At 40.0% G+C, this 25,419-nt stretch overlaps 2 protein-coding genes across 4 annotated transcripts in view; one reads left to right on the top strand and one right to left on the bottom strand.

The window, feature by feature from the left end:
• CDC25C (cell division cycle 25C) overlaps positions 1 to 20,610 on the bottom strand; it is a 38,118-nt gene extending 17,508 nt beyond the window's left edge. For 2 of the 3 annotated variants that reach the window (XM_055430157.2, XM_055430158.2), the window contains exons 1-7: positions 20,357 to 20,610; positions 19,556 to 19,764; positions 18,571 to 18,665; positions 17,836 to 17,881; positions 16,252 to 16,285; positions 16,057 to 16,146; positions 11,497 to 11,655 (exon numbers count right to left, since the gene is read on the bottom strand). In XM_055430157.2, the coding sequence (XP_055286132.1) occupies positions 11,497 to 11,655; positions 16,057 to 16,146; positions 16,252 to 16,285; positions 17,836 to 17,881; positions 18,571 to 18,665; positions 19,556 to 19,752 (621 nt within the window). In that variant the 5' untranslated portion in view covers positions 19,753 to 19,764; positions 20,357 to 20,610. Of the gene's footprint in view, positions 1 to 11,496; positions 11,656 to 16,056; positions 16,147 to 16,251; positions 16,286 to 17,835; positions 17,882 to 18,570; positions 18,666 to 19,555; positions 19,771 to 20,356 lie in introns of those variants that run through there. The other variant, XM_088838641.1, reaches the window with a different exon arrangement.
• Positions 20,611 to 21,093: 483 nt separating this feature from the next.
• Positions 21,094 to 24,736, top strand: LOC129558757 (oocyte-specific histone RNA stem-loop-binding protein 2-like). Its single transcript, XM_055430160.2, has 6 exons — positions 21,094 to 21,110; positions 22,113 to 22,193; positions 22,300 to 22,404; positions 23,421 to 23,564; positions 23,707 to 23,815; positions 24,619 to 24,736. Exons 1-5 carry the CDS (start codon positions 21,094 to 21,096, stop codon positions 23,801 to 23,803), a joined length of 444 nt encoding a protein of 147 aa, XP_055286135.2. The 3' UTR covers positions 23,804 to 23,815; positions 24,619 to 24,736.
• The last annotated feature ends 683 nt before the right edge of the window (positions 24,737 to 25,419 follow it).

Below are 25,419 nucleotides of genomic sequence, written 5' to 3'. Positions count from 1 at the left end.
GAATACTGTACCCAACAACAGTATTCTCAAATACACATTCTACTCAAATACACATGGAATAGTCTCCAGGACAGACTATATAATAGGATATTAAAAAAAAAACTCAATAAATTTTAAGGATTGAAGTGATATAAAGTACGTTCTTTGAACACAATAATTAGAAATTTATAACAGAAAGAAATCTGGAAAATTCACAAATGTGGAAATTAACACACCCCTAAATAACCAATGGGTCAACAATGATCACCAAAGAAATCAGAAAATATTTTGAGATGAACAAGAATGAAGATATAACATACAAAAACTTGGGTAAAAATTCAGCTAAAGCAGTGATTAGATGAAATTTACAGCTCTAAGTATCTATAAAAAAAAGAAGAAAGAATTCAAGTTAATGACCTAGAAATAACTAAATACAAGCAGGAGGAAGGAAATAATGGATTAAAGCAAAATTCAATGAAGTAGAGAATAGAAAAACAATACAAAGGGGCTTTCCTGGTGGTCCAGTGGTTAAGAATCCGCTTTCCAATGCAGGGGATGCAGGTTCAATCCCTGGTTGGGAAACTAAGATCCTGCAAGCCATATGGCATTACCAAAAAATACAATACAATAACTTAAAATAAAAAAAAACTTCTCAAAGAAAAATTCAGACACCTTCACAGCTGAATTCTGCCTAACATTTAAAAAAATGAAAACAAATCCTATACAAACTCTTTCAGAAAACTGAGGAGAGAATTCTTTCCAATTGATGACCTTTCACTGATACCAATACCAAAACCATTATAAGGAAAATGAAACAATGAAGATCAATATTGCTCGCAAACATGGATGTTAAAATTCTCAATAAAATTTTAGTAAATTAAATCCAACAATTCAAAAAAAGAATAATATATCATGACGAACTAATCAAAGGAATGCAAGGTTGTTTTAACAAAGATCGCTAAATGTAATTCACAGTATTAGTAGGTTAGAAAAAGAATTTGTATGATCATCTCAGTAGATACAGAGGAAGCACATGACAAAATCTAGTACTTGTTCCTGCTAAAATATCTCAGTGAACTAGGGAAAAGAAGGAAACTTCCTCACCTGGTAAGGGACATCTCAAGAAATTTACAGCTAACATTATACTCAATAGAGAAAGTCGGGATGCTTTTCCTGTAAGATCAGGTACAGGCAAGGGGGTCTCAATAATTATGATTGTAAAGGAATCCTGATTTTAAAAAAATTGACAACTATTAATCTAAGAGAAAGAGGAAAATAGATAATATAGGAGAGAGGAAGAGAGAGAAGTACTGTAGGAGCAACAAGAAGAGATGCTTCTATCTGACTCAGATGTTTTGCAAAGTCTTTACAATAGACCATAAGGCCCTATGTGAACTGTCCAGCTACCTGCCTTCTGCCCTTATCTACCACTCTGCATGTGCCCATTGCTCCAGCTTTCTTGCTCTTCTATGAATATGCCAGGCATTCTGCCATCTCAGAGGCACTCACTTTCTTTTCCTTCTGCATTGAAGAACTCATTCCTCCTGAGAGCTGCTGCTTGGCTCCATTGCTGCTTCAGGAGTCTGCTCACTCTCAGAGAGATATTCTCTAACCTATGCAACCTATCAAAAAGATCAACTCCCAGACTTCCCTGGTGGTGCAGCAGTCAAAACTCCATGCTTCCACTGCAAGGGGCACAGGTTTGACTCTTGGTTAAGAAAGTTCCACATGCCATGCAGTGCAGCCAAATATATATATATCAACTCCAATTGTACCACATTGTAATCCAAGCACTCTCCATTTTTCTTACTCCGCTTTTTTTTTTTTACCATAGTATTTTTACTATCAGCCAATTATAAATATATTTGGGATTTGTCTATTACCTCTTGACTAGAATGTTAAGCTCCATGAGAGCAGGGACTTGTGCTGTGTTCACTACTATAACCCCAGGATTATTGAATGAACGAATGCAAAGGGTGCAGTGTAAATGGGTGAAAGGGCTGAGTTTAGATCTGAGCAAGAACATTTTGTTTCTTGTAACAAGAGGAATGGCAGATCATATGAATACCAGAGAAGATGGGTTGTTATATTTGGTGAGAAAAGGTAGTTTTCTGCTGCTTGCTTCTGTTTCTTTGAAACCAAACACTTCAAACTTCACATATCTAGAGTCATCCTTGACCCATCCTTCCTTCATATCCTATATCCAACCCACCAGGTCCTGTTGATTCTATATCCAAAGTGTATTTTGAATTCATCCACTTCTCTCTGTCCCACAGCCACCACCTTAGTTTAGGCTACCAACAACTCTCCCTGGGAATGCTGCAATTGCTTCCTACTCTTACCTACTTCCAACTCGTTCCTCTCCTCTCCCCCAACTCTTATCCATTCCTCTTCCAGCAACAAGTGTAGTCTTCATAAATCAGATTATACTAGTGCCCTGCTTAAAACCCTTCAATAACTTCCCACTGCCTTTATTTAGAATAAAATTGAAAAACTTGCCATAGCCTAGAGGCCCTGCACGATTTGTCTCCTACCTACCTCTCCTTTCCTACCTCAGGCAACTTTTTCCCTCACTCACACTGGTTTCTCAGTTCCTTGAACACACCAGGATCTTTTCACCTTGGGACTTTGGCACTTAACAATATTCCTTTGTCATGGAGCAATCTAGTTATGTATGGTTCCTTATCAACTCCTGTCATGTACAGTTCCTTATCAGTTCAGTCACTCAGTCGTGTCTGAACTTGCAACTCCATGAACTGTGGCACACCAGGCTTCCCTGTCCATCACCAACTCCCAGAGCTTGCTCAAACTCATATCCATCAAGTTGGTGATGCCATCCAACCATCTCATCCTCTGTCGTCCCCTTCACCTCCTGCCTTCAATCTTTCCCAGCATCAATGTCTTTTCCAATGAGTCAGTTCTTTACATCAGGTGACCAAAGTATTGGAGCTTCAGCAATAGCATCAGTCCTTCCAATGAATATTCAGGACTGATTTCCTTTAGGATGGACTGGTTTGATCTCCTTGCTATCCAAGGGACTCTCAAAGTCTTCTCCAACAGCACAGTTCAAAAGCATCCATTCTTCGGTGCTCAGTTTTCTTTATGGTCCAACTCTCACACCCATACATGACTATTGGAAAAACCATAGCTTTGACTAGACAGATCTTTATTGCCAAAGTAATGTCTGTTTTTTAATATGCTGTCTTGGTTGGTCATAGCTTTTCCTCCAAGGACCAAGCATCTTTTAATTTCATGACCGTAGTCACCATCTCCTGTGATTTTGGAGCCCAAGAAAATAAAGTCTCTCACTGTTTCCACTGTTTCCCCATCTATTTCCCATGAAGTGATGGGACTGGAGGCCATGATCTTCATTTTTTAAATGTTGAGTTTTAAGCCAGCTTTTTCACTCTCCTCTTTCACTTTCATCAAGAGGCTTTTTAGTTCCTCTTCACTTTCTGCCATTAGGGTGGTATCATCTGCATATCTGAGGTTATTGATATTTCTCCCCCAATCTTGATTCCAGCTTGTGCTTCATCCAGTCCAGCATTTCGCATGATGTACTCTGCATATAAGTTAAATAAGTAGAATGACAATATACAACCTTGATGTACTCCTTTTCCTATTTGGAACCAGTCTGTTGTTCTATGTCCAGTTCTAACTGTTGCTTCTTGACCTGAATATAGATTTCTCAGGAGGCAGGTAAGGTGGTTTGATATTCCCATCTCTTTCAGAATTTTCCACAGTTTATCGTGATCCACACAGTCAAAAGCTTTATCATAGTCAATGAAGCAGATGTTTTTCTGGAATTCTCTTGCTTTTTCTGTGATCCAATGGATGCTGGCCATTGGACCTCTGGTTCCTCCTCCTTTTTCTATATCTAGCTTGAACATCTTAAAGTTCTGGTTCATGTACTGTTGAAGGCTAGCTTGGAGAATTTTGAGCATTACTTTGCTAGTGTGTGAGGTGAGTACAATTGTGCAGTAGTTTGAACACTCTTTGGCATTGCCTCTCTTTGGGATTAGAAGGAGTTGATAGTTCCTTATCAAGTCACCCTAATTCATCCAGGACTTTCTCACTTTTAGAATGAAAGTCCCATATCCTGAGAACCTCCTAAGTTTCAGGCAAACTGGAACAGTTCATGAATCTGTTCTCAACTAAATATCTCCTGATTAAGGAGGTCTTTCCTAATTACCTCCATTTAAAGGTTTCCTTCTGTCAAGACGTTATGCTGATCCCCATTTTGTTTCCTACATTACACTTGGACAATTTGCAATAGTTATTTTGTCTCTATCACAGTCATTTGCCATTTGGCTACTAAGCATCCTATTTTAGTAAAATCTCAAATTAGACAGAACAAAGCCCTGCCTCCTGATAAGAAGACAAAAGGGGACAGATAATCCCTTTTCCGTTCTCTTATAGTCAACTTCATATTCCTGACTGGATTTTGAACCTTGAGGAACAATACAAAAGCACAGCATTAGTTAAGATGTTTTTATGCTGCATCACAGTGGACAATATAGTGGGTGGCAGCAGTGTCCCTGACCAAGAGTCCAGCAGCAAGGTGGGTTTTGTTCTGTGGCAGGGGGCCAGTGATGGTGGCACTGACCATTTAGCCAGCAACTGGTGGCATCCAAAGCACAACATTCCTATAGTAGCACTTTGGCTGGGCCTCATCTTATTTTCCAAACTTCCTGGTAATTTTCCAAGTTCCTCAATATCTTCCAGAAAAATCTTTTTTATGCCTGAGGTAACTAGAATCTATTTCTGTTATTTGCAACCAAGAACTCGAACTAAGTTCATCTAGTAAGTTGATGAGCATGTTTTTTGGTTTTGGGTTTTTGTGTCTCTATGGCAACCCACTCCAGTGTTCTATACTGGAGAATCCCAGGGACGGGGGAGCCTGGTGGGCTTCTGTCTATGGGGTCACACAGAGTCGGACACGACTGAAGTGACTCAGCAGCAGCAGCATGTAAGGAATATAAACCCCAAGAGGACATAAACCTAGTCTGTTTTGTTCACCATTGTATCACAGTGCCTGACCCTTAACAAGTGTCAACAGAGTTTTTTTTAAAAGAAGTGAATCAAAAATCACAAAGCTTATACCAATCTCCTTGCTTTATAAGGTTTCTCATTCCATTTAGCATCAAAGAGATAAACCAGTAACAGAAAATCCCTACACTTTTTCTAACCTAAAATCTACTGCAATGCACAGTCTTAAACAGTCGGCTCTCAATAAAAAATTACTTTATAAGAGTCATAATCCAAGAAAATAAGCCAATAAAGAGATTTAATATTTATTAAAGACCAATAAAATAAATACCTAACAGCTACATGTTATTCTTCCATGTAAACAAATAAAATTCCAGAGTGTTTACAAGGGTGAATCTATCTTAAATTCACAGTCGTATAATGTTTATATTATACAATTCAAAATGAACAATGTTTCTAAGACTCTGAAAGATCATCAATCAGCAAAGAAAGATTCAACTTTGTTCACTGTTACTGTACTTATAATTTCACAAAAGCAGTTTAAACACTTCAGAAAAATTTAAAACAATAAAATTGAAAACAAAAGAATTTTCTTTTTAATCAACATTAAATTCAACTTTATTATGTTAATAACTATTGAGATGTCTGTATTAATGCCAACATTTTACAAATATGAAGATTAACTTGTATTTCAAGAGCAACACTAAGTGTTCATTTCACAATGGGCTCTTTTGTTTTTTTCCAAAAGGCCTAGTAGCATTTTCCCCATGCTAACTATCCCTAACTTGCTCTTTTTCCACAAATCTACTGTCCATTATCAGCAAGTCCTCAAAAATGTTTTGTTCAGGAAGATCACTGTCAATTCTCCCAATACCCAGTCTGCCCCTTTTGGACTGTTATCTTGGTTCTGTTGTTTTCCCACAAACCAAGGAAATTAAAAGAAAACAGAATTTAATTTAGTGGGAGAGGGGTTCAGGATGGGGGAACCTATGTGCACCCATGGCTGATCCATGTCCATGTAAGGCAAAAACCAACATAATACTGTAAAGTAATTACCCTAAAACTAAAATTAATTTTTAAAAAATAAAATTAAAAATTACATTTTTAACCTTTATAGTGCAGTGGCTCCCAGACATTAGTGTGCATCAAAATCACCTGGACGAACTATTGAACTAGATTGCTGGGGCCCACCCACAAAGATTCTGATTCAGATCTGGGGTCAGTTCAGTTCAGTTCAATTTCTCACTCATGTCTGGCTCTTTGTGACCCCATGGACTGCAGCATGCCAGTCTTCCCTGTCCATCAACAACTCCCAGAGTTTGCTCAAACTCATGTCCATCCAGTTGCTGATATCATCCAACCACCTCATCCTGTGTCTCTCCTCTTCCTGCCTTCAATCTTTCCCAGCATCAAGGTCTTTTCCAATGAGTCAGTTCTTTACAACAGGTAGCCAAAGTATCGGAGAAGGCAATGGCAAGCCACTCCAGTACTCTTGCCTAGAAAATCCCATGGATGGAGCAGCCTGGTAGGCTGCAGTCCATGGGGTCGCTAAGGGTTGGACCCGACTGAGCAACTTCACTTTCACTTTTCACTTTCACACATTGGAGAAGGAAATGGCAACCCACTCCAGTGTTCTTGCCTGGAGAATCCCAGGGACGGGGGAGCCTGGTGGGCTTCCATCTATGGGGTCACACAGAGTCGGACACGACTGAAGTGACTTAGCAGCAGCAGCAGCAGCAGCCAAAGTATTGGAGCTTCAGCTTCAGCACCAGCCCTTACAATGAATATTCAGGACTGATTTCCCTTAGGATTGACTGGTTTGATCTCCTTGCAGTCCAAATGACTCTCAAGAGTCTTCTCCAACACCACATTTCAAAACCATCAGTTCTTCCGCGCTCAGCTTTCTTTATGGTCCAACTCTCACATCCATACATGACTACTGGAAAAACCACAGCCTTGACTAGATGGACCTTTGTTGGCAAAGTAATGTCTCTGCTTTTTAATATGCTGTCTAGGTTGGTCATAACTTTCCTGCCAAGGAGTAAGCGTCTTTTAATTTCATGGCTGCAATCACCATCTGCAGTGATTTTGGAGCCCAAAAAATAAAGTCGGCCATTGATTCCACTGTTTCCCCATCTATTTCCCATGAAGTGATGGGACTGAATGCCATGATCTTAGTTTTCTGAATGTTGAGTTTTAAGCTTACTTTTTCACTCTTTTTCACTTTTAGAGGCTCTTTAGTTCTTCTTCACTTTCTGCCATAAGGCTGGTGTCATCTGCATATCTGAGGTTATTGATATTTCTTCCGGCAATCTTGATTCCAGCTTGTGCTTCTTCCAGTCCAGCGTTTCTCATGATGTACTCTGCATATAAGTAAGCAGGGTGACAATATACAACCTTGATGTACTCCTTTTCCTATTTGGAACCAGTCTGTTGTTCCATGTCCAGTTCTAACTGTTGCTTCCTGACCTGCATACAGGTTTCTCAAGAGGCAGGTCAGGTGGTCTGGTATTCCCATCTCTTGAAGAATTTTCCAGTTTATTGTGATCCACACAGTCAAAGGCTTTATCATAGTCAATAAAGCAGAAGTAGATGTTTTTCTGGAACTCTCTTGCTTTCTCTATGTTCCAACAGGTGTTGGCCATTTGATCTCTATTTCCTCTGCCTTTTCTAAATCCAGCATGAACATCTGATGTTCTCAGTTCACATACTGTTGAAGCCTAGCTTGGAGAATTTTGAGCATGACTTTGCTAGCGTGTGAGATGAGTGCAATTGTGTGGTAGTTTGAGCATTCTTTGGCATTGCCTTTCTTTGGGATTGGAATGAAAACTGACCTTTTCCAGTCCTGTGGCCACCGCTGACTTTTCCAAATTTGCTGACATATTGAGTGCAGCACTTTCACAGCATCATCATTTAGGATTTGAAATAGCTCAACTGGAATTCCATCACCTCCACTAGTTTTATTCGTACTGATACTTCCTAAGGCCCACTTGACCTCACATTCCAGGATGTCTGGCTCTAGGTGAGTGATCACACCATCGTGATTATCTTGGTCGTGAAGATCATTTTTGTACAGTTCTTCTGTGTATTCTTCCCACCTCTTCTTAATATCTTCTGCTTCTGTTAGGTCCATACCATTTCTGTCCTTTATCGAGCCCATCTTTGCATGAAATATTCCTTTGGGATCTCTAAAATTTTCTTGACAAGATCTCTAGTCTTTCCCATTCTATTGTCTTCCTCTATTTCTTTGCATTGATTGCTGAGGAAGGCTTTCTTATCTCTCCTTGCTATTCTTTGAAACTCTGCATTCCGATGCTTATATCTTTCCTTTTCTCCTTTGATTTATGCTTCTCTTCTTTTCATAGCTATTTGTAAGGCCTCCTCAGACAGCCATTTTGCCTTTTTGCATTTCTTTTTCTTGGGAATGGTCTTGATCCCTGTCTCCTGTACAATGTCGCAAACCTCCATCCATAGTTCATCAGGCACACTATCTATCAGATCTGGTCCCTTAAATCTATTTCTCAGTTCCATTGTATAATCAGATCTAAGTCCCTTAAATCTATTTCTCACTTCCACTGTATAATCATAAGGGATTTGATTTAGGTCATACCTGAATGGCCTAGTGGTTTTCCCCACTTTCTTCAATTTAAGTCGGAATTTCGCAATAAGGAGTTCACGATCTGAGCCACAGTCAGCTCCCGGTCTTGTTTTTTCTGACTGTATAGAGCTTCTCCATCTTTGGCTGCAAATAATATAATCAATCTGGTTTCAGTGTTGGTCAGCTGGTGATGTCCATGTGTGGAGTCTTCTCATGTTGCTGGAAGAGGGTGTTTGCTATGACCAGTGCGTTCTCTTGGCAAAACTCTATTAGCCTTTGCTCTGCTTCATTCTGTACTCCAAGGCCAAATTTGCCTGTTACTCCAGGTGTTTTTTGACTTCCTACTTTTGCATTCCAGTCCCCTATAATGAAAAGGACATCTCTTTTGGGTGTTAGTTCTAAAAGGTCTTGTAGGTCTTCATAGAACCATTCAACTTCAGCTTCTTCAGCAATACTGGTCGGGGCATAGACTTGGATTACTGTGATATTGAATAGTTTCCCTTGGAAACGAACAGAGATCATTCTGTCGTTTTTGAGATTGCATCCAAGTACTGCATTTCAGACTCTTGTTGACTATGATGGCTACTCCATTTCTTCTAAGGGATTCCTGCCCACAGAAGGTCTTGTAGGTCATCACAACAGAACCATTCAACTTCAGCTTCTTCATTATTAGTGGTTGGGGCATAGACTTGGATTACTGTGATACTGAATGGTTTGCCTTGAAATCAAACAGAGATCATTCTGTCCTTTTTGAGATTGCACCCAAGTACTGCATTTCAGACTCTTTTGTTGACTCTGAGGGCTACCCCATTTCTTCTAAAGGATTCTTGCCCACAGTAGTAGATATAATGATCATCTGAATTAAATTCACCCATTCTGGTCCATTTTGGTTCACTGATTCCTAAAATGTCAATGTTCACTCTTGCCATCTCCTGTTTGACCACTTCCAAATTACATTAATTCATGGATCTAACACTCCAGGTTCCTATGCATTACTGTTCTTTACAGCATTGGACTTTGCTTCCATCACCAGTCACATCCACAACTGGACGTTGTTTTCACTTTGGCTCCATCTCTTCATTCTTTCTGGAGTTTTTCTCCACTCTTCTCCAGTAGCATATTGGGCACCCACTGACCTGGGAAGTTCATCTTTCAGTGTCCTATCTTTTTTGCCTTTTCATACTGATAACGTGGTTCTCAAGGCAAGAATACTGAAGTGGTTTGCCATTCCCTTCTCCAGTGGTCCTCGTTTTGTCAGAACCCTCCACCATGACCCATCTGTCTTGGGTGGGCCTACACAGCATGGCTCATAGTTTCATTGAGTTAGACAAGGCTGTGATTGATGTGATCAATTTGGTTAGTTTTCTGTGATTATGGTTTTCATTCTGTCTGCCCTCTAATGGATAAGGATAAGAGGCTTGTGGAAGTTTACTGATGGGAGAGACTGAGTGGGGGAATCTGGGTCTTGTTCTGAAGGGTAGGGCTATGCTCAGTGCAGTTCAGTTGCTCAGTCGTGTCCAACTCTTTGCGACCCCATGGACTGCAGTACCGCCAGGCTCCCCTGTCCATCACCAATTCCCAGAGCTTACTCAAATTCATGTCCATCGAGTTGGTGATGCCATTCAACCTTCTCATCCTCTGTCTTCCACTTTTCCTCCCAACTTCATCTTTCCTAGCATCAGGGTCTTTTCCAGTGAGTTAGTTTTTCATATCAAGTGGCCAAAGTATTGGAGTCTCAGCTTCAGTTTCAGTCCTTCCAATGAATATTCAGGACTGATATCCTTTAGGATTGACTGGTTTGATCTCCTTGCAGTCTGAGGGACTTTTAAGAGTCTTTTCCTATACCATAGTTCAAAAGCATCAATTCTTCAGTGCTCAGCTTTCTTTATAGGGGCTATGCTCAGTAAATCTTTAATCCCATTTTCTGCTGATGGATGAGGCTGTGTTCCCTCCCTGTTGTTTGATCAGAGACCAAACTATTGCAGGGGTAATGAAGATAATGGCGATCTCCTTCAAAAGGATTTATGCCTGCACTGTTGTATTTACTGCCCCGACCATGCAGCAGGCCACTGTCGATCCACACCTCTGCTGGAGACTCCTGGACACTCACGGCAAGTCTTGGTTCAGTCTCTTGTGGAGACACTGCTCCTTTTTCCTGGGTCCTGGTACACACAAGGTTTTGTCTGTGCCCTCCAAGAGTCTGTTTCCAGTCCTGTGGAAGTTCTATAATCAAATCCCACTGGCCTCTAAAGTCAAATTCCCCGGGGGTTCTCAGTCCCTTTGCCAGATCCCCAAGTTGGGAAATCTGTTGTGGGTCCTAGAACTTTCTTAACAGTCTACATGAAAAGATGGCAGAGTAGAAGGACGTTCGCTCATCTTCTGCTGTGAGAACTCCAAAATTGCAACTCACTGATGAACAACCACTGACAGAAGAATGTTGGATCCCACCAAAAAAAGCAAACCCCTGCACATATTTGTTTCAAAACAAGGAAGTTGACTCAGAAAATCTAAATGCCTCAGAAAGCATCTTTGACATATCAGCATATTGCTAATAACACAGGCTTCATATATTCCTCTTAGTGATATGGAGAGGATAAAAGAAGACAAAAAGATAATCTCTAAAATATTCGAAAAATCATCCTAAACATATTTCATCTATTACTATTATTCTGGAGCTATCTTTTACACCAGATTACACTGATGGTGATTTACTCAAACGGCTAACAAACCTTCTTACCAGCAGTAATATTCCCATTATGACCTGACACTCTATCAGTCAGGTAACCCTTAGAGTATAGAGACCATATCTTCTTGATCTCTTCAGACCTACCACATAGTCCAGTGGTTGCAACATATTAGAGACACAATTTTATTTATTCAAGAATGAAGGAACTTGAAAAACACAAAGATACTATCAGAGAGTATTTTACCTTGGCCTTTTCTTGCTCTTCCAGTGAAAACTCCATTAATTCATCTGATATCTCTTCTGCCTGATCTTCTGCTAGCTCTGGATTTTTATGTAGTTTTGAAACTGTAGTAATGGGACTGCCCAGATGTTTCATTTCACTTTCCACCAAGTTTCCATTGTCCTACAAAGTATATTGACAATATTAAAAACTATCTAGGACTCTTACCTGATAACAATATAAAAATATTAACTCAGAATGAATCAAAGACCTAAATGTAAGAGCTAAAACTATAAAACTCTCAGAAGAAAATAGGATAAGGTAAGCTTTATGACATTGGATTTGGCAATGATTCCTTAAATATTATATAAAAGCATAGGCAACAAAAGAAAAGTAGGATAAACTGGACTTCATCAAAATTAAAAACCTTTGTGCATCAAAGATTATTAAAAAACTGAAAAGGTAACCTATAGGAGAAAATATTTGCAAATCACATATCTGATAAAAGATTAATATTCAAGACACATAAAGAACTTCCAAAACTCAACAACAATAGCAACAATAACAACAGAAACAAATAGGACTTGAATAGACATTTACTGAAAGAAGATATACAAATGACCAACTACCATATGAAAAGATGAACAACATAACTAGTCATAATGGAAATGCAAATCAAAACCACAGAGATACTATTTTGTACCTATTAGGATAGCTACAAGCAAACAAAAAAACAGAAAATAACAAATGTCAGCAAGGATATGGAGAAGTCGGAACCATGTACATTGTTGTGGGAAATGTCAAATGATGGAGCTGCTATGGATAATGGTATGGTGGTTCTACCAAAAAATTAAACATACCATTACCATCTATGATCCACCAATTCCATTTTTTGATATATATTCCAAAGAATTGAAAGTAGGGATTTAAACAGATATTTTTATATTAATGTTCATAGCAGCATTATTCACAATAGCTAAAAGGTAGAAACAAATGAAACGTCCATCAACAGATTAATGCATAAACAAAATGTGGTATATCCATATAATGGAATATTATCCAGCCATAAAAAGAAATGAAATTCTAATGCATGCTACAGTATGGATGAACCTTGAAGATATTATGCTAAGTGAGGTAAGCCAGACAGAAAAGGCCAAATATTATATTATTCAACTTACATGAAGCAGTACCTCGAGTAGTCAAATTCACAGAGACAGAAAGTAGATTAAAGGTTACCAGAGGGAGAAAGGGGGAGTTATTGTTTAATGGGCGACTTCCCTGTGGCTCAGTGGTAAAGAATCCACCTACAATGGAGAAGACACAGGTTTAATCTCTGGGTCAGGAAGATCCCCTAGAGAAGAAAATGGCAACTCACTCCAGTATTCTTGCCTGGGAAATCCCATGGACAGAGGAGCCTGGTGGGCTACAGTCCATGGGGGTCACAAGAGTCAGACACAATTCAGAAACTAAACCACCACCACCACCATTATTTAGTGAGCAGAGAGCTTCTGTTTTTAATGATAAAAAAATTCTGAAATGGATAGTGAACATACTTAATGTTGTGAACATACTTAATGCCACTGGATTGTACACAAAAATGGTTCAGATGGTAAATGTTATGTATATTGTATATTAAAAAAATTACACATACATATACTAACAGCTATCTAGCAATTTACTGTGCTCCAAGTCTTGTCTTACTCCAAGATATGAAAAATCTGAAACATGCTCAACTTTATCTCCTTAGTATGGGGCATATTAAAATGCCTTCCCCAGAGTGTGGAGATTAGGATCCAAATCTCTGGAGTATATCAAGTCCATAGTTTATTAAAAACAAGTGATGTTATATACCTGAAACTAACACAACCTTGTAAATTAAATATATTTCAATTAAACAAACAAACACAACAACAAGTAAGCACCTGTGTAACTTAAAACTCCAGTAGCTAAATAGACAAAGGACACAATCATTCATTAGAGAAAATATGCATGGCTAAGGAACATGAAATCATTACTAATTATTTTTAACATAAAATAAAACATTTACCCATCTAATTAGCAAATTTTAAAAAGTGATAACAAATCATTTATCCAAATGAGCTATGGATTGTTCATGAAAATGTAAATTCTTATAACTTTATTTTGAAAGGAATTTGGCAATATGTATCAAAAATCTTAAAAGTATTTAAACCCTTTAATCTAGTAGTTATAATATTTAGTACTAATCCTCAATAAAAAAATTGTTAACAGTCAAAATTTGTGCTCAGGAATTTATAAGATAGCATTATTTGTAAAAGCAAAATGTATATACCCATAAGTGTCCAACAATCGGGAAGTACTTATATAAATTACAGTTCAATTATTGGAATAAAAGCATCCATTAAGAACTGTTTACTAAGAGTTTTAATATTTATTTAAAATAATAGAATATAAATTTATATATACAATATTTACAATATTCCTTGTATCTTTTTTTAAAGAGATTTCTTTTTACATAAAATTTAAAAACAGTTTTCCCTGGTGGTTCAGACGGTAAAGTGTCTGCCTGCAATGCGGGAGAACGGGGTTCGATCCCTGGGTCGGGATGATCCCCTGGAAAAGGAAATGGCAACCCACTCCAGTACTTTTGTCTGGAAAATTCCATGGATGGAGGAGCCTGATAGGCTACAGTCCACAGGATCACAAAGAGTCGGACATGACTGAGCAACTTCACAAAGGCACAGATATTAAAGGTACAACTTGATGAGCTTGGACATATTTACATGATGAGTTTGGACATTTTCTAGGCAGGGCGGCAGTGGGGTTTCTCAGAGCTCTCTGGGGTTCACTCTCTGCCCCAATACTGATTAAACTCATTTTTTAATAAAGTTATTTTTAATTAAAAAAATAAATAAATAAAGTTATATATACAATATGACCTCAACTTTGTAAAACTATACACATGGTTAAAAGATTGAAAGCAATGAGGTAAATGTTAACAGTGGTTTTTCTCTACGAGGTAGCTACTTTCTTTTTTATGGTTTAATGTATTTTTACACAATTTTCACATGGACACACAGTACTTTTAAAACTGACAAAGGGGTACATGCATGCTCAGTTGCTTCAGTCATGTCTGACTCTTGAGAACCCCATGGACTATAGCCAGCCAGGCTCCTCTGTCAATGGGATTCTCCAGGCAAGAATACTGGAGTGGGTTGTCATGCCCTCCTCCAGGGGATCTTCTCAACTAGAGATTGAAACCACATCTCCTGCATTCCAGACAGATTCTTTACTCACTGAGCCACCTGGAAGCCATGAGAAAGAGGGAAACACTTAAAGAATAAAGGAGAAATGCTTTAAAAGGGCTAAGAATTTATTCTTATTCTTAAACTTTAACATAAAAAGATCAGAGGACATGTCTCCTCTCTTTCCTTGTTCAAAGGTTACTTCTCCAACCCCTTTTCTCACTCAAGTTAGCTTAGAAAATTCAAAGGGCCATAAATCCAGATCTGCAATCCTCTACTCCCAACACCTCAGTTGATTGTTGAGGATGATGTCCAGTGACTCACCAGTAGAGAAAGAGGAGACCTCAGGTTCCTGGGTACCCACCACTCTAGGGGCTTTGAAGTACTATTTTCCTGCATAAGAAAAACTACACTGGCTGAAAGAAGAGGTGTCAGCAGACTCTGCCAAAAACATTTCATCTGATGAAGCCATGGATAACCCTCACAAAACATAGTACATGTAATCAAGGTTGACCACATATCCTGAAAATACAAATTATGGTTTGGATTTGAAGTATGGTGTGTAGAACCGCTCTGGAGGGTACTGATTTTATGATCACTAGCCAAAGGAAGGGAGGAGAAAGGGAGCCTGACAGGGGAAGGAATGATGAGATTTTTAAATAGTGATTATTAACAGAGAGTAGAATTGTATTAATTCAAGAAAAAGCTGATTAGGATAGCCAAAAAACATGGGCATAACTTAGGCAATGTGAGCAAAGAAGAACAGCAGTTATCTTTTATACATACTGACCTGGAGGAAAGGATGGGACGACAGGAAAAGCAAAAAGATGGTTAGAAAAGGGGATTAGTGAAGGGATTAGTTAGAGAATTATCTTAGCTATTATGTAGCTTTGGAGAAGCTAGTTTCAACTTGGAACTGAAGGATGATCTGAGACTCAGACAAAAAAGGACAATGACTTCCTCAGAATAGAGGCTAAGAAGCTAGACTAAGAGGGAAATAAGAAATTAAGAAACCTATACTTGTATATGAAGCCATGCAATGAATAGGTGTAAATTATCCCTGTGGTTTTTTTTTTTTTAAGTCCTAAATTTTTTACATTACAATCAACTGAACATGAGTAATAATGATGACCTGCTGTGGAAGACTGGAAGCCAGGTTTCCATCCTAGGATCAAACCTTAAATGGAAAAAAAAAACCAAACTATAAAGAATTAATTTCTTTTCCTCTAGTGTTGCAATTTGCTTGTCGAGCATACTGAAGCACAGACAGCTCTAGGTCTCATAGGGATACTGATGAGTTAGTTGCTCTACTCAAAGGAATAAAACTACTAATGGACCCAGGTTTCCATTAAACACTTACATTTTCCTTATTTGCAGATGAGCCACATATTGCATCTTTCTTCCTGCGGCCATGGTCCAAGGCATTCGGAGTGCTACAAAACAGCTGTGCCTACAAGAGATTGTTTTCAAAGAAAATCCGGCATCTTCGAGCTAAGCTGGAAATCCTCTGCCTCCCACCTGACAAACCCAAACCCAAGAAAGATGAGTTACTCACTGGGCTACATTTTATAAGATGTTGGCAGTAATTCCTGTAGGTCAAAAAAAGAAAAACTGCTAGTCATTCAAACCCCAAACACGATTTGGTTATTCTTCAGTGACTTGGGACATCCCACTTTTCTTTTCTTGCATTCTAGGAGACCTGTTCCTAATTGATGTCTCTTCCAATAACAATATATAGGGTGTTCTCTGTGGTAAATAGAAGACATTGAGTGACATCCTGGGGATGAGGACCTCACCTCACTGGCAGAACCATATATATAGCTATGCATCAAAGATGATGACTTTGTCCTATGTCTTATGTAGACACAATTTACAATTTGCTAATTTTTCAGCATGGACTATTGGGAGTTAATATTTATGGATTTCTATCCTCCCTCCCCAGACTTCATCTAGTCTACCTGAGTTAGGACACATAAGCAATTCAAAGAAAATAAAAGCAATATAAAGTAAAATTTTCACATGTATTGACTAAAAATATTTACAGAGAGTCTTCCCTAGTGCACAAAGAGGCACCTAATTCATCTAAATTTTGAAGAATAAAGTTATAAAAATATTTAAAAAATCAAATGGAAAATTTATGATAAATTTAAGAATTAAAAGTACTTTTCATTCCTTGAGTACTAACTGAACATTTTTCTAAGATCTTCAATAAAGAATCTTCAATAGTAATAAAAAATTGTAAAATGCAGCATATGTATTAGGTATATATCTTCATTTAATCCTCACAGGAATCATTTATGAAAAGTGCTATTATCGCCATTATTATTATTTATTACAAATAAACTGAGGTCCCTTGAGGTTAAGAAACTTGTCAAAGTAAGTTGATGAAGCAGTAAGACACTGGAATCCAGACACTCTGATTCCAGAGGCTGCACTCTGCTGCACTTTTGACCACTAAGATTTAGTGGTCTACTCACATGCAGATAACAGCCTCCATCTAAATTCAGTATACCATTCTCTTCCATTTTAAAGACAATACTGATTGTATGTGAGGGTTAAAATAAATAGCCTTCATTTTCACAACACTATTTTTTTACATAAGTAATCTACTATTTTTTATTTATTTTATTTTTTGGTTGCATTGGGTCTCTGTTGCTGCCCGCAGGCTTTCTCTAATTCCAACAATCAGGGGCTACTCTTCATTGCAATGCTCAGGCTTCTCATTGCAGTGGCTTCTCTTCTTGCAGAGCACAGGCTCTAGGCGCATAGGTATCAGTGGTTGTAGCATGCAGGCTCAGTAGGTGTGACTCATGGGCTCTAGAGCACAGGTTCAAAAGTTGTGGCACATGGGCTTAGTTGCTCCACAGTGTGTGGAATTGCCCCAGACCAAGGATCAAACCTAAGTCTCCTGCATTGGTAGGCAAATTTCCATCCACTGTGCCACCAGGGAAGTCCCTCACAACACAATTTTGATTTTGGAAACTTAAAATATCTTTCAAGGGAAGAACCTATGCCTTCAAGCCCCGTTACACGTAAGGTGAAACATTCTCTATAGAGTCTGCATAGGATAAAATCCCTAGGCCAGTGCTGAGAAGGCTTTAATACTTTAGTACAGAATTCATTTAGCAAAAGAACTTACATTCCAGCTAACTGTACTCGCTCAGGTCCTATAGACTCCAAATGACCTGCAATCAGATATAAAGAGTTATTCTTGTTCATGTATTTTGTCTTTCCTTCCAATTTTCATTACCAGTGAGCCATATTAATTTCAAAAGCTGAGCTTTTAAACACAACGGCTCTTGATAAATACCAATTTCATAATACAAGGTACCATGGTACAAGTTCATAGAAACTTGAAAATCTGCATGTGTCACATAAAGGAAAATTTCTCGGAAAATAGTGCATTATGCTAACCTACAGAAATTTTTTTTCACCAGTAGAAAGGAAAATTTATCATTCAGGAAATATGAAATTAGAACAAATACTAAAATGGTTGACTAGTAAAACACATTCCTTTGGGGTACATACCCTATAAAAACACATGACAAAGCATTTCTTTATGTTGGCTTCTTTGTCTCTGCTGAAATTAGACTGGGGCTTAAAATATTTTATCTTTAACTACCACTTTCATTCCCACAATCAACCAACAAAATATTCCTTCTTGTCTAACTTTCTCAATGCAAAGTGACTCCTATTCGGGTCAATTCTCTTCCCATTGGCTGAATCATTCTTCTCAAAAATCCTCTAGGTACTCGAAGAATTCCATCCTCAAGGCTCTCTGTCTACTTTTACCACTTTTCATCTCTACCATACTACTTTTCTCTCTCCTAACAATTATTCTTTCCCCTGAGGCCTTTACCTCCCTTTTCCCTACCAGTTTCATCAAGGTCTGCAGAAGCAGTAAGCTGAGTGGCAGACATCTCCCCGCTGCTAAGATTCGAAAGATCAAGGCAACGTTTTGGAGTTCCTCTGTTGAGACATAATAGTACATCAAGATTCCCACTGGGTTATAATATCCTAAAAGGCAAAGATCATATTATCCTCTTCATTTGAAATACCCCTCCCTGACTACCACATAAAACAGTCTTCAAATAAATCTAATTGATTTTTGGAAACATGTCAGACTAGGCTGAGAAAAATCGCCCACCTTTCCTCTACTCCAATAATACCTCATTTTCTCCTCATCAACATGTTGAATCAAGGTAATTTAAGAAAATGGCTGAAATGGGTCTTGACTCCTCATCTTTTGCCCTGAACACCATGAGCACCACACAGATTTTATTTCTCCCTGCAGTCTTCAATACTTCTCTGACTTCCAACTTTGCTGGCTAGTTGAAGCATCAGAGTATGACATCACCAGAATTTAAAGTACAATAGGGACTTCCCTGGTGGGTCGGTGGTAAAGAATCCATCTGTCAATGCAGGAGATGTGGGTTAAATCCCTGGGTTGGGAAGATCCCCTGGAGAAGAAAATGGCAACCCACTCCAGTATTACTGCCTGGGAAATACCATGGACAGAGAAGCCTGGCGGGCTACAGCCCATGGGGTTGCAAAAGAAATGGGCACTAGCAACTAAACAATAACAAAAGTAATGTTAACTGTAGTACTTATAAAGTGACAACTCATATGATGCAATGGTTTTCAAAGACGTTCCTCATCATTTGATTCTATAGGATCCTAGTAAGATAGTAAAGGATTATTATTTCTATGTCACAGAAAAGAAGCCTTAGACTCAAAACTGTCAAATGGTTAGTCAAGGACAGTAGCTTAACCCTTATCTCTGAATTAGGATAATTTTTAAAAAACCCAAAAACTGTTTAGAAGAACAAAGGAGATGTGAAAAGAAAAAGTAGATTTACCCAGACAAAATGCTTAGGTTTGCAGAGTCACCAAAAAGTTTCTTCTCCACTGGAGTTCTAGGGAGATCTGAACTGATGGAAAAGGAGGCATCTCTCTCAAGGAGCAGGTTTAATATCTTCCTCTGATTGGACCTAAAACTAGGTCCTGAAGCAAGGCTTCCCTCCTCTCTTTTGGATGGGAAGAATTCTGCAGACATGGTCTCCGAGCCCTAAGAAAAAACAAAACCTAGCTAAGAGACGAGGCTTCCCAGATGGCTCAGAGGTAAAAGAATCAGCCTGCCAATGCAGGACACGTGGGTTGGATCCCTGGGTGAGGAAGATCCCTTGGAGGAGGAAATGGCAACCCTCTCTAGTATTTTTGTCTGGGAAATCCCATGGACAGAGGAGCCTGGTGGACTGCAGTCCATAGGGTCGCAAAAGAGTCGGACTCTACTAAACAACCACAAGAGAAGGAATACGTCACCTACACAACCTCCTCCACCCTTTACACTTGCGACCAAGTGAACCAGTATTGGAGAAGGGGGCATTCACAAACGGGGAATCACAGATTGGCGTGAAGGTGAAATAGCACTTGCCGGAAGCGGCTTGGCCTTTCCATTGGAATCTTAACTTACCGAAAGGCAACCTCAGGGTTTTGAAAATGAAATGAAAAGAGGCCTTTGACTTGTTAGGGGCCAAACAGTTCATGACTCCTGACACGAAGGAACTCAGGTCTCCTAACTCGCGATAATGCCTGTTTTGTTCCCTTAAACACCGTTCGCGAGACCCGTGATTCTGTGGAGGACACAGCTCCAGCCTTACCTCAGGTTTGAGTTCGAGACTTGCCTTCAGGAGGAATGAAAGTAGGCAGGGAAATCAGACACAAGCGAAGATTCTAGAAGAATTAAAGAAAATCTGAGGTAAAGGAGGCGATTTAACCAGACGTCTATGCCTCTCGACCAGATGGGCCAGGGTCGGGTTTCGCCGCTTCTCTCAGCAGACGGTTGAAGTTACAGCCTAAGAGTAAGATTAACAGCCAAAAGCCTTGACCATTCAAACCTTCCGCCTTCCCAAAAACCTATCACGCTCTCCTCAGAGCTGCGTCAGCCTACCTCCGCGCACCCGCCTAGACCCGCTGAGCCAATCGTTTGCCTCCTACATCACCGGGGGCGTGAGCTGTTCGGAAGGAAGTTTGCCCCGCCCCACACGCCAGTCGGCTTCCGATTAGACCACCAGCTTTGGGCCAGCCCCTAGCTTAGCCCCGCCCCATAGGGAGCTTGGCACCTCATTGGCTCTTCCTCTGGCCAATCACCACACCCTTTCTGAGTTCTCCTTTCCCTCGGCCCCCTCAGCTCCTTCAACCCCGGGACGTTTAAATTGCACCTTGCTAGCGACTACCACTCCCTAGGATAATACCTGGAGCAATTCATTTATGTGGGAGGGTGTTTTAAATGGGTTGTGTTTTTTTCCCTTGCTTCTTTCTCGTGCCGTTACGTGGACCTTTCCTTATTTTTGCTAGCCTTCGCCTATAGATGGAACATTAGCAGCCAGTGTGGCAGATGTTGCGGCAAGACAGGTGTGTGTATTTATGATTAGCAGCACTGGCCCTTTCCAAGAGCTTTCCTGGGTCCGTGACCCTTTTAAGCGCGCAGCATCTGAGACACTAGGTTTGTGAGTTAAAAGAACTTTCTTTTCAAGGCAAGTAGAATCATCTCATGGCGTAATCCTTATCAAAGTCCAAAGGATCCCAAACTTTGGTTGTTTATGGAAATTTGATCCTTGACTAGGTGGTTATTATTGTTAAGTCGTTTAGTTGTGTCTGACTCTTTGGGACTCCACGAACTGCAGCACGCCAGGCTTTCCTGTCCTTCACCATCTTATGCAGTTTGCTCAAACTCATGTTCCTTGAGTCAGTGATGCTATCCAACCATCTCTCTCATCCTCTGTCTAGAGGGTATTAAGAGTTTATTCTTAATGTTGGGGATTTGTGTTTAAATAATCCTGTAGGAGTGGCGGTGAGTGTAGATGAAACAAGATTGGCCATGAGTACTGGGTCATGGGTAACTAGGAGGTCCATGATATCCAGTGATCTCAAAGTTTAATCTTTATACTAATCACCTGTGGATCTTGCTAAAATGCATACTGTGGTTCAGTAGATAGATTCTACACTTCTAACAAGGTCTCAGCTGATGCTAATGCAGCTGGTCCGGTGATCAAACTTTGAGTAGCAGAGGATTATGCTATTATCTTTGCATATTTGAAATTTTCCATGATAAAAAAATGTTTAAAATAACCTTGGAAGCTCTTTAAAATATAACTTCCAAAATGATAATTCAATAGGTCTAGAGTGGGGCTGAGGAATTATCAAGGCACCCATAAGCTACCTATAGAAATGGCTTACAGACCACACTTTGAGAAACAAATTAGAAATGCAACCTTTATCTTTGAGAGACAGTGAGTCAGGAATACAACCTTTTTCTGGTGCCAGGATCTTGGTAGTGTAGTGGCTGAGAGGTATAGTACAGTTAGCTGGGTTTTATCCTAATACCCTTTTCATCTGTAGAATCTGCTTCCCCAGAAAGAAGGTGTGTGAAGAGTCTTTATCCTCCAGGATAGAGATGATGAGTGTGGGAATCAGTACAGAGCCCTGCCATGCCAGGTAAGTTTGACAATCAGGCTGGAGATTAAGGGAATATGGGAAGAGCTGGTTTCTGCTTTGATGACTATCATAACACTTCATGGGACCACTGTCTACGTCTTTATAGGTGGGAGCTAGAGACAGATGCAACTGTCCTACAGCGGCGGCAAAAGCAGATAGATTATGGCAAGCGCACACCTGGTTACCAGTGCTTTCTGCAGCAGGTCCCGAAGTGAGTGCAGTTATGGGTAGTCACAAGAGTGTCAACCACATGGCTTTTGTTCAATGTCAGGTGATGGAACGATACTAAAATCTGAATGCTCCCACAAAGTTGCAACATTACTAAATTATCCTGTAATCTAGTCCCCCAAATAAATTTCCAAGATTTTTTTTCAAATGGAACAAGTTATGCTGCTGCTGCTGCTAAGTCACTCCAGTCGTGTCCGACTCTGTGCGACCCCACAGACAGAAGCCCACCAGGCTCCCCTGTCCCTGGGATTCTCCAGACAAGAACACCGGAGTGGGTTGCCATTTCCTTCTCCAATGTGTGAAAGTGAAAAGTGAAAGTGAAGTCGCTCAGTCGTGTCCAACCCTTAGCATACTTGGCCCATAAGACTTCTCAAAGCTCTATTTTGTTTGCTAATAAATTTTTTTTCTTCCATTTTCACCTCATGCCTCCATGTTCATGCATAAGTTACTTCAGTTGTGTCCAACTTTCTGACCCTATGGACCCCAGCCCCAGGGGATTCCCTAAACATGAATATTGGAATGGGTTGCCATGCCCTCCTCCAGGGGATCTTCCTGACCCAGGGATCAAACCTGCATTTCTTACACCTCCTGCATTGGCAGGAGGGTTCTTTACCACTAGTGTCAACTGGGAAGGCCCATGCCTCCATCTGACTGTTAATTACAACATACCTGCCTAATTACATGTAAGCTTACAAGCATATATACAAATTAACAAATGAAAAGGTAGAATATGTTTTAAAGAGATGTCATATACTTTCTTCTGTATCTATCTTGACTAGTGAGGGACTTGGAATATCTAATTTAGCTTACCCAGAAGAAAGAATATTAGAGAGTTGGGAAGTTTGATGTTTAATCTAATTTAAACATTTTCTTTGGATTGAGGACATTGATCTTACCTCATTCTCAGGAAATCCCTAATGAGTCTCCTAATTCACAATAATAAGCAATAAGCTGTGCCCCTTGGCCTTGACCTTAGTCTAACACATTTGTCATTGCCAGGGCACAGCGACAGCCAGGACTTCACCCTCAAACACCAAACAAGAACAGGAGGTACAGCCGTCGCTCCTGGGATGCCCAGATCAGGAAGTGGAGAAGAGCCCTACATTCCTGGGACCCTCCCAGCCAGCCTCTGCAGGCTGAGGGGTGTGTGCACTATTCCTTGTTCCTTCCTTGAGTGGTGGACTAAGCCTTATCTCTCCCCACTTTGCAGAGGTTTCACTTTCACTGGCTGAAAAGGGCGAGTCTGAATGAAGTGCACATTTCTCTGACTCTGCTGCCTTCCTAGGTGCAAAATGGACAATCTCTTAGAGCCAGTGGATTCCACCCCTTTGGATGACTGGCTCCAGGCCCTGGAACCCTCAGAGAATCAGGATGAAGACTAGGAGAGAGCCCAGGTAGTATCCTCTGCTGAAACCCACTGGAGCAGGGTCAGAGATGGGGTCTAGCCCAGGAGGTCACAATTATGATAGGGTTCAAGGTAGTAGCCCAAGAACAAAAGAAGGAAAATGGAACAGCAGGGGGAAAAATATGCAGAACGTGAGTAAAAAAAAACAAAAAACCTTGAACCAAAAGCGGCATAAAGAGATCTAGTTATAGTTAGAAATGGGGACGAGGCTGGGCTGCACTGGGGACACTCTTTTATACTTGATGAAATGGGTGTCATTTTCCTTTGAATCAAGACCTGAAATTTGACTTGCAGGGTTAGGTTGTTTTAAGTGTTTCAGTTTCTTTCAATGTTTTGCAAATGTGCCAATGCTAACTTCTTATACTCAATCACTTATCTTTAGTAAGCGTGATATTTTATTATTAAATAAAAAGGGAGATTTACCTAGTGGTGAAGACCAAGGGCTTTAGAGTCTCAGACAGCTTTTTAATACGACCATTGTCCACTACATGGGTAGCTACTTAACCTCTTGCTGTTTCATCTGTCAAACAAGGAGATTTTCTCTCATTTGATGATTGTAAACAAAAATAAGAATACATATTTAAAGTATGCAGCACGGTGCCTGGCACATAAGCACTCCATAGCAGCAATTACTGGAAACCGTGTCCTCTACACTTCATGGTCCCTGACCCTTCTTTTGCCAAGGGGAAATGTGTGGGGCAAACAAATGTGCAGTGTATCTCCCATCACACTCCCCTGCTCCGCGGATTTTCTTGATAAGTACCTCACTTTCCCTTTACTCTTCTTTTTCAGCTTGCAGATTTGGTCGCTCCTTCCTCCTGCCTCCTGTCTTCCGTCTTTCTGAGGAAGATCCCCACCACTGGCTCTACCTTTGAGCTGGTCACAATTACTTATCTGTCCCAGACTTCAGTGGTGCATAAAATATTTAGGGAAAACGTGTCTTTCAGGGCACTTCTTGCTGAATATAATAGTGAAGATTACTTGCAGTACTTCTACTTTCCAATTGATTAAAAACTCTGTCCCACAAAGAGATCATAACACGAAGGCATTGTTTAAAACCTCTCCTTTTCCCATGTTTTACCCTCTGTCTAAACCTTATTTGATAGCTGATACTCAATTTATTTGAGAGCCAGAAACCACCTAGCTATTCCACAACCTCTTCACCTACCAACTGCTACATTCAGTCTCTTCAAAAAGGACTTAAACTTTGGCTGAGTAGGAGGTAGTGGTAGCGATGAAGATTTAATAAAAGGTGGTTTCCTCTTCCTGAAGAGGAAATATAGCCCTATCAATATCTTTTCCCCCAGCGACCTGTTTCCTCCCTCCCAGAAAGGTTTAAAGAAAGTGGTCCAGCTGTAACCACGGTACTTTCCCTTCTCCCCCCTCCCCCACGCAAGCAACTGAACCGCCTATGATGTCATAATCACAATCCCATTACCTCATCCTGCTGGGGGTGGGGGCATAGAGAGAGGAGAAGGAATGAACAGCCCTGGGCCCTCGTCGGATTTACAGTATTTTGAGTGACAGCTAACTACACAACCAAGTGGGAACGGCCCGCAACCGTTACAGGTCCTGGGTTTATAAGGTTCGAGC

The sequence above is a fragment of the Moschus berezovskii genome, chromosome 8 (genome assembly GCF_049115385.1).
Source record: "Moschus berezovskii isolate FMDL1 chromosome 8, NW_MosBer_1.0, whole genome shotgun sequence".
NCBI lineage: Eukaryota > Metazoa > Chordata > Mammalia > Artiodactyla > Moschidae > Moschus > Moschus berezovskii.
This window is presented reverse-complemented; position numbering and strand designations above follow the sequence as displayed.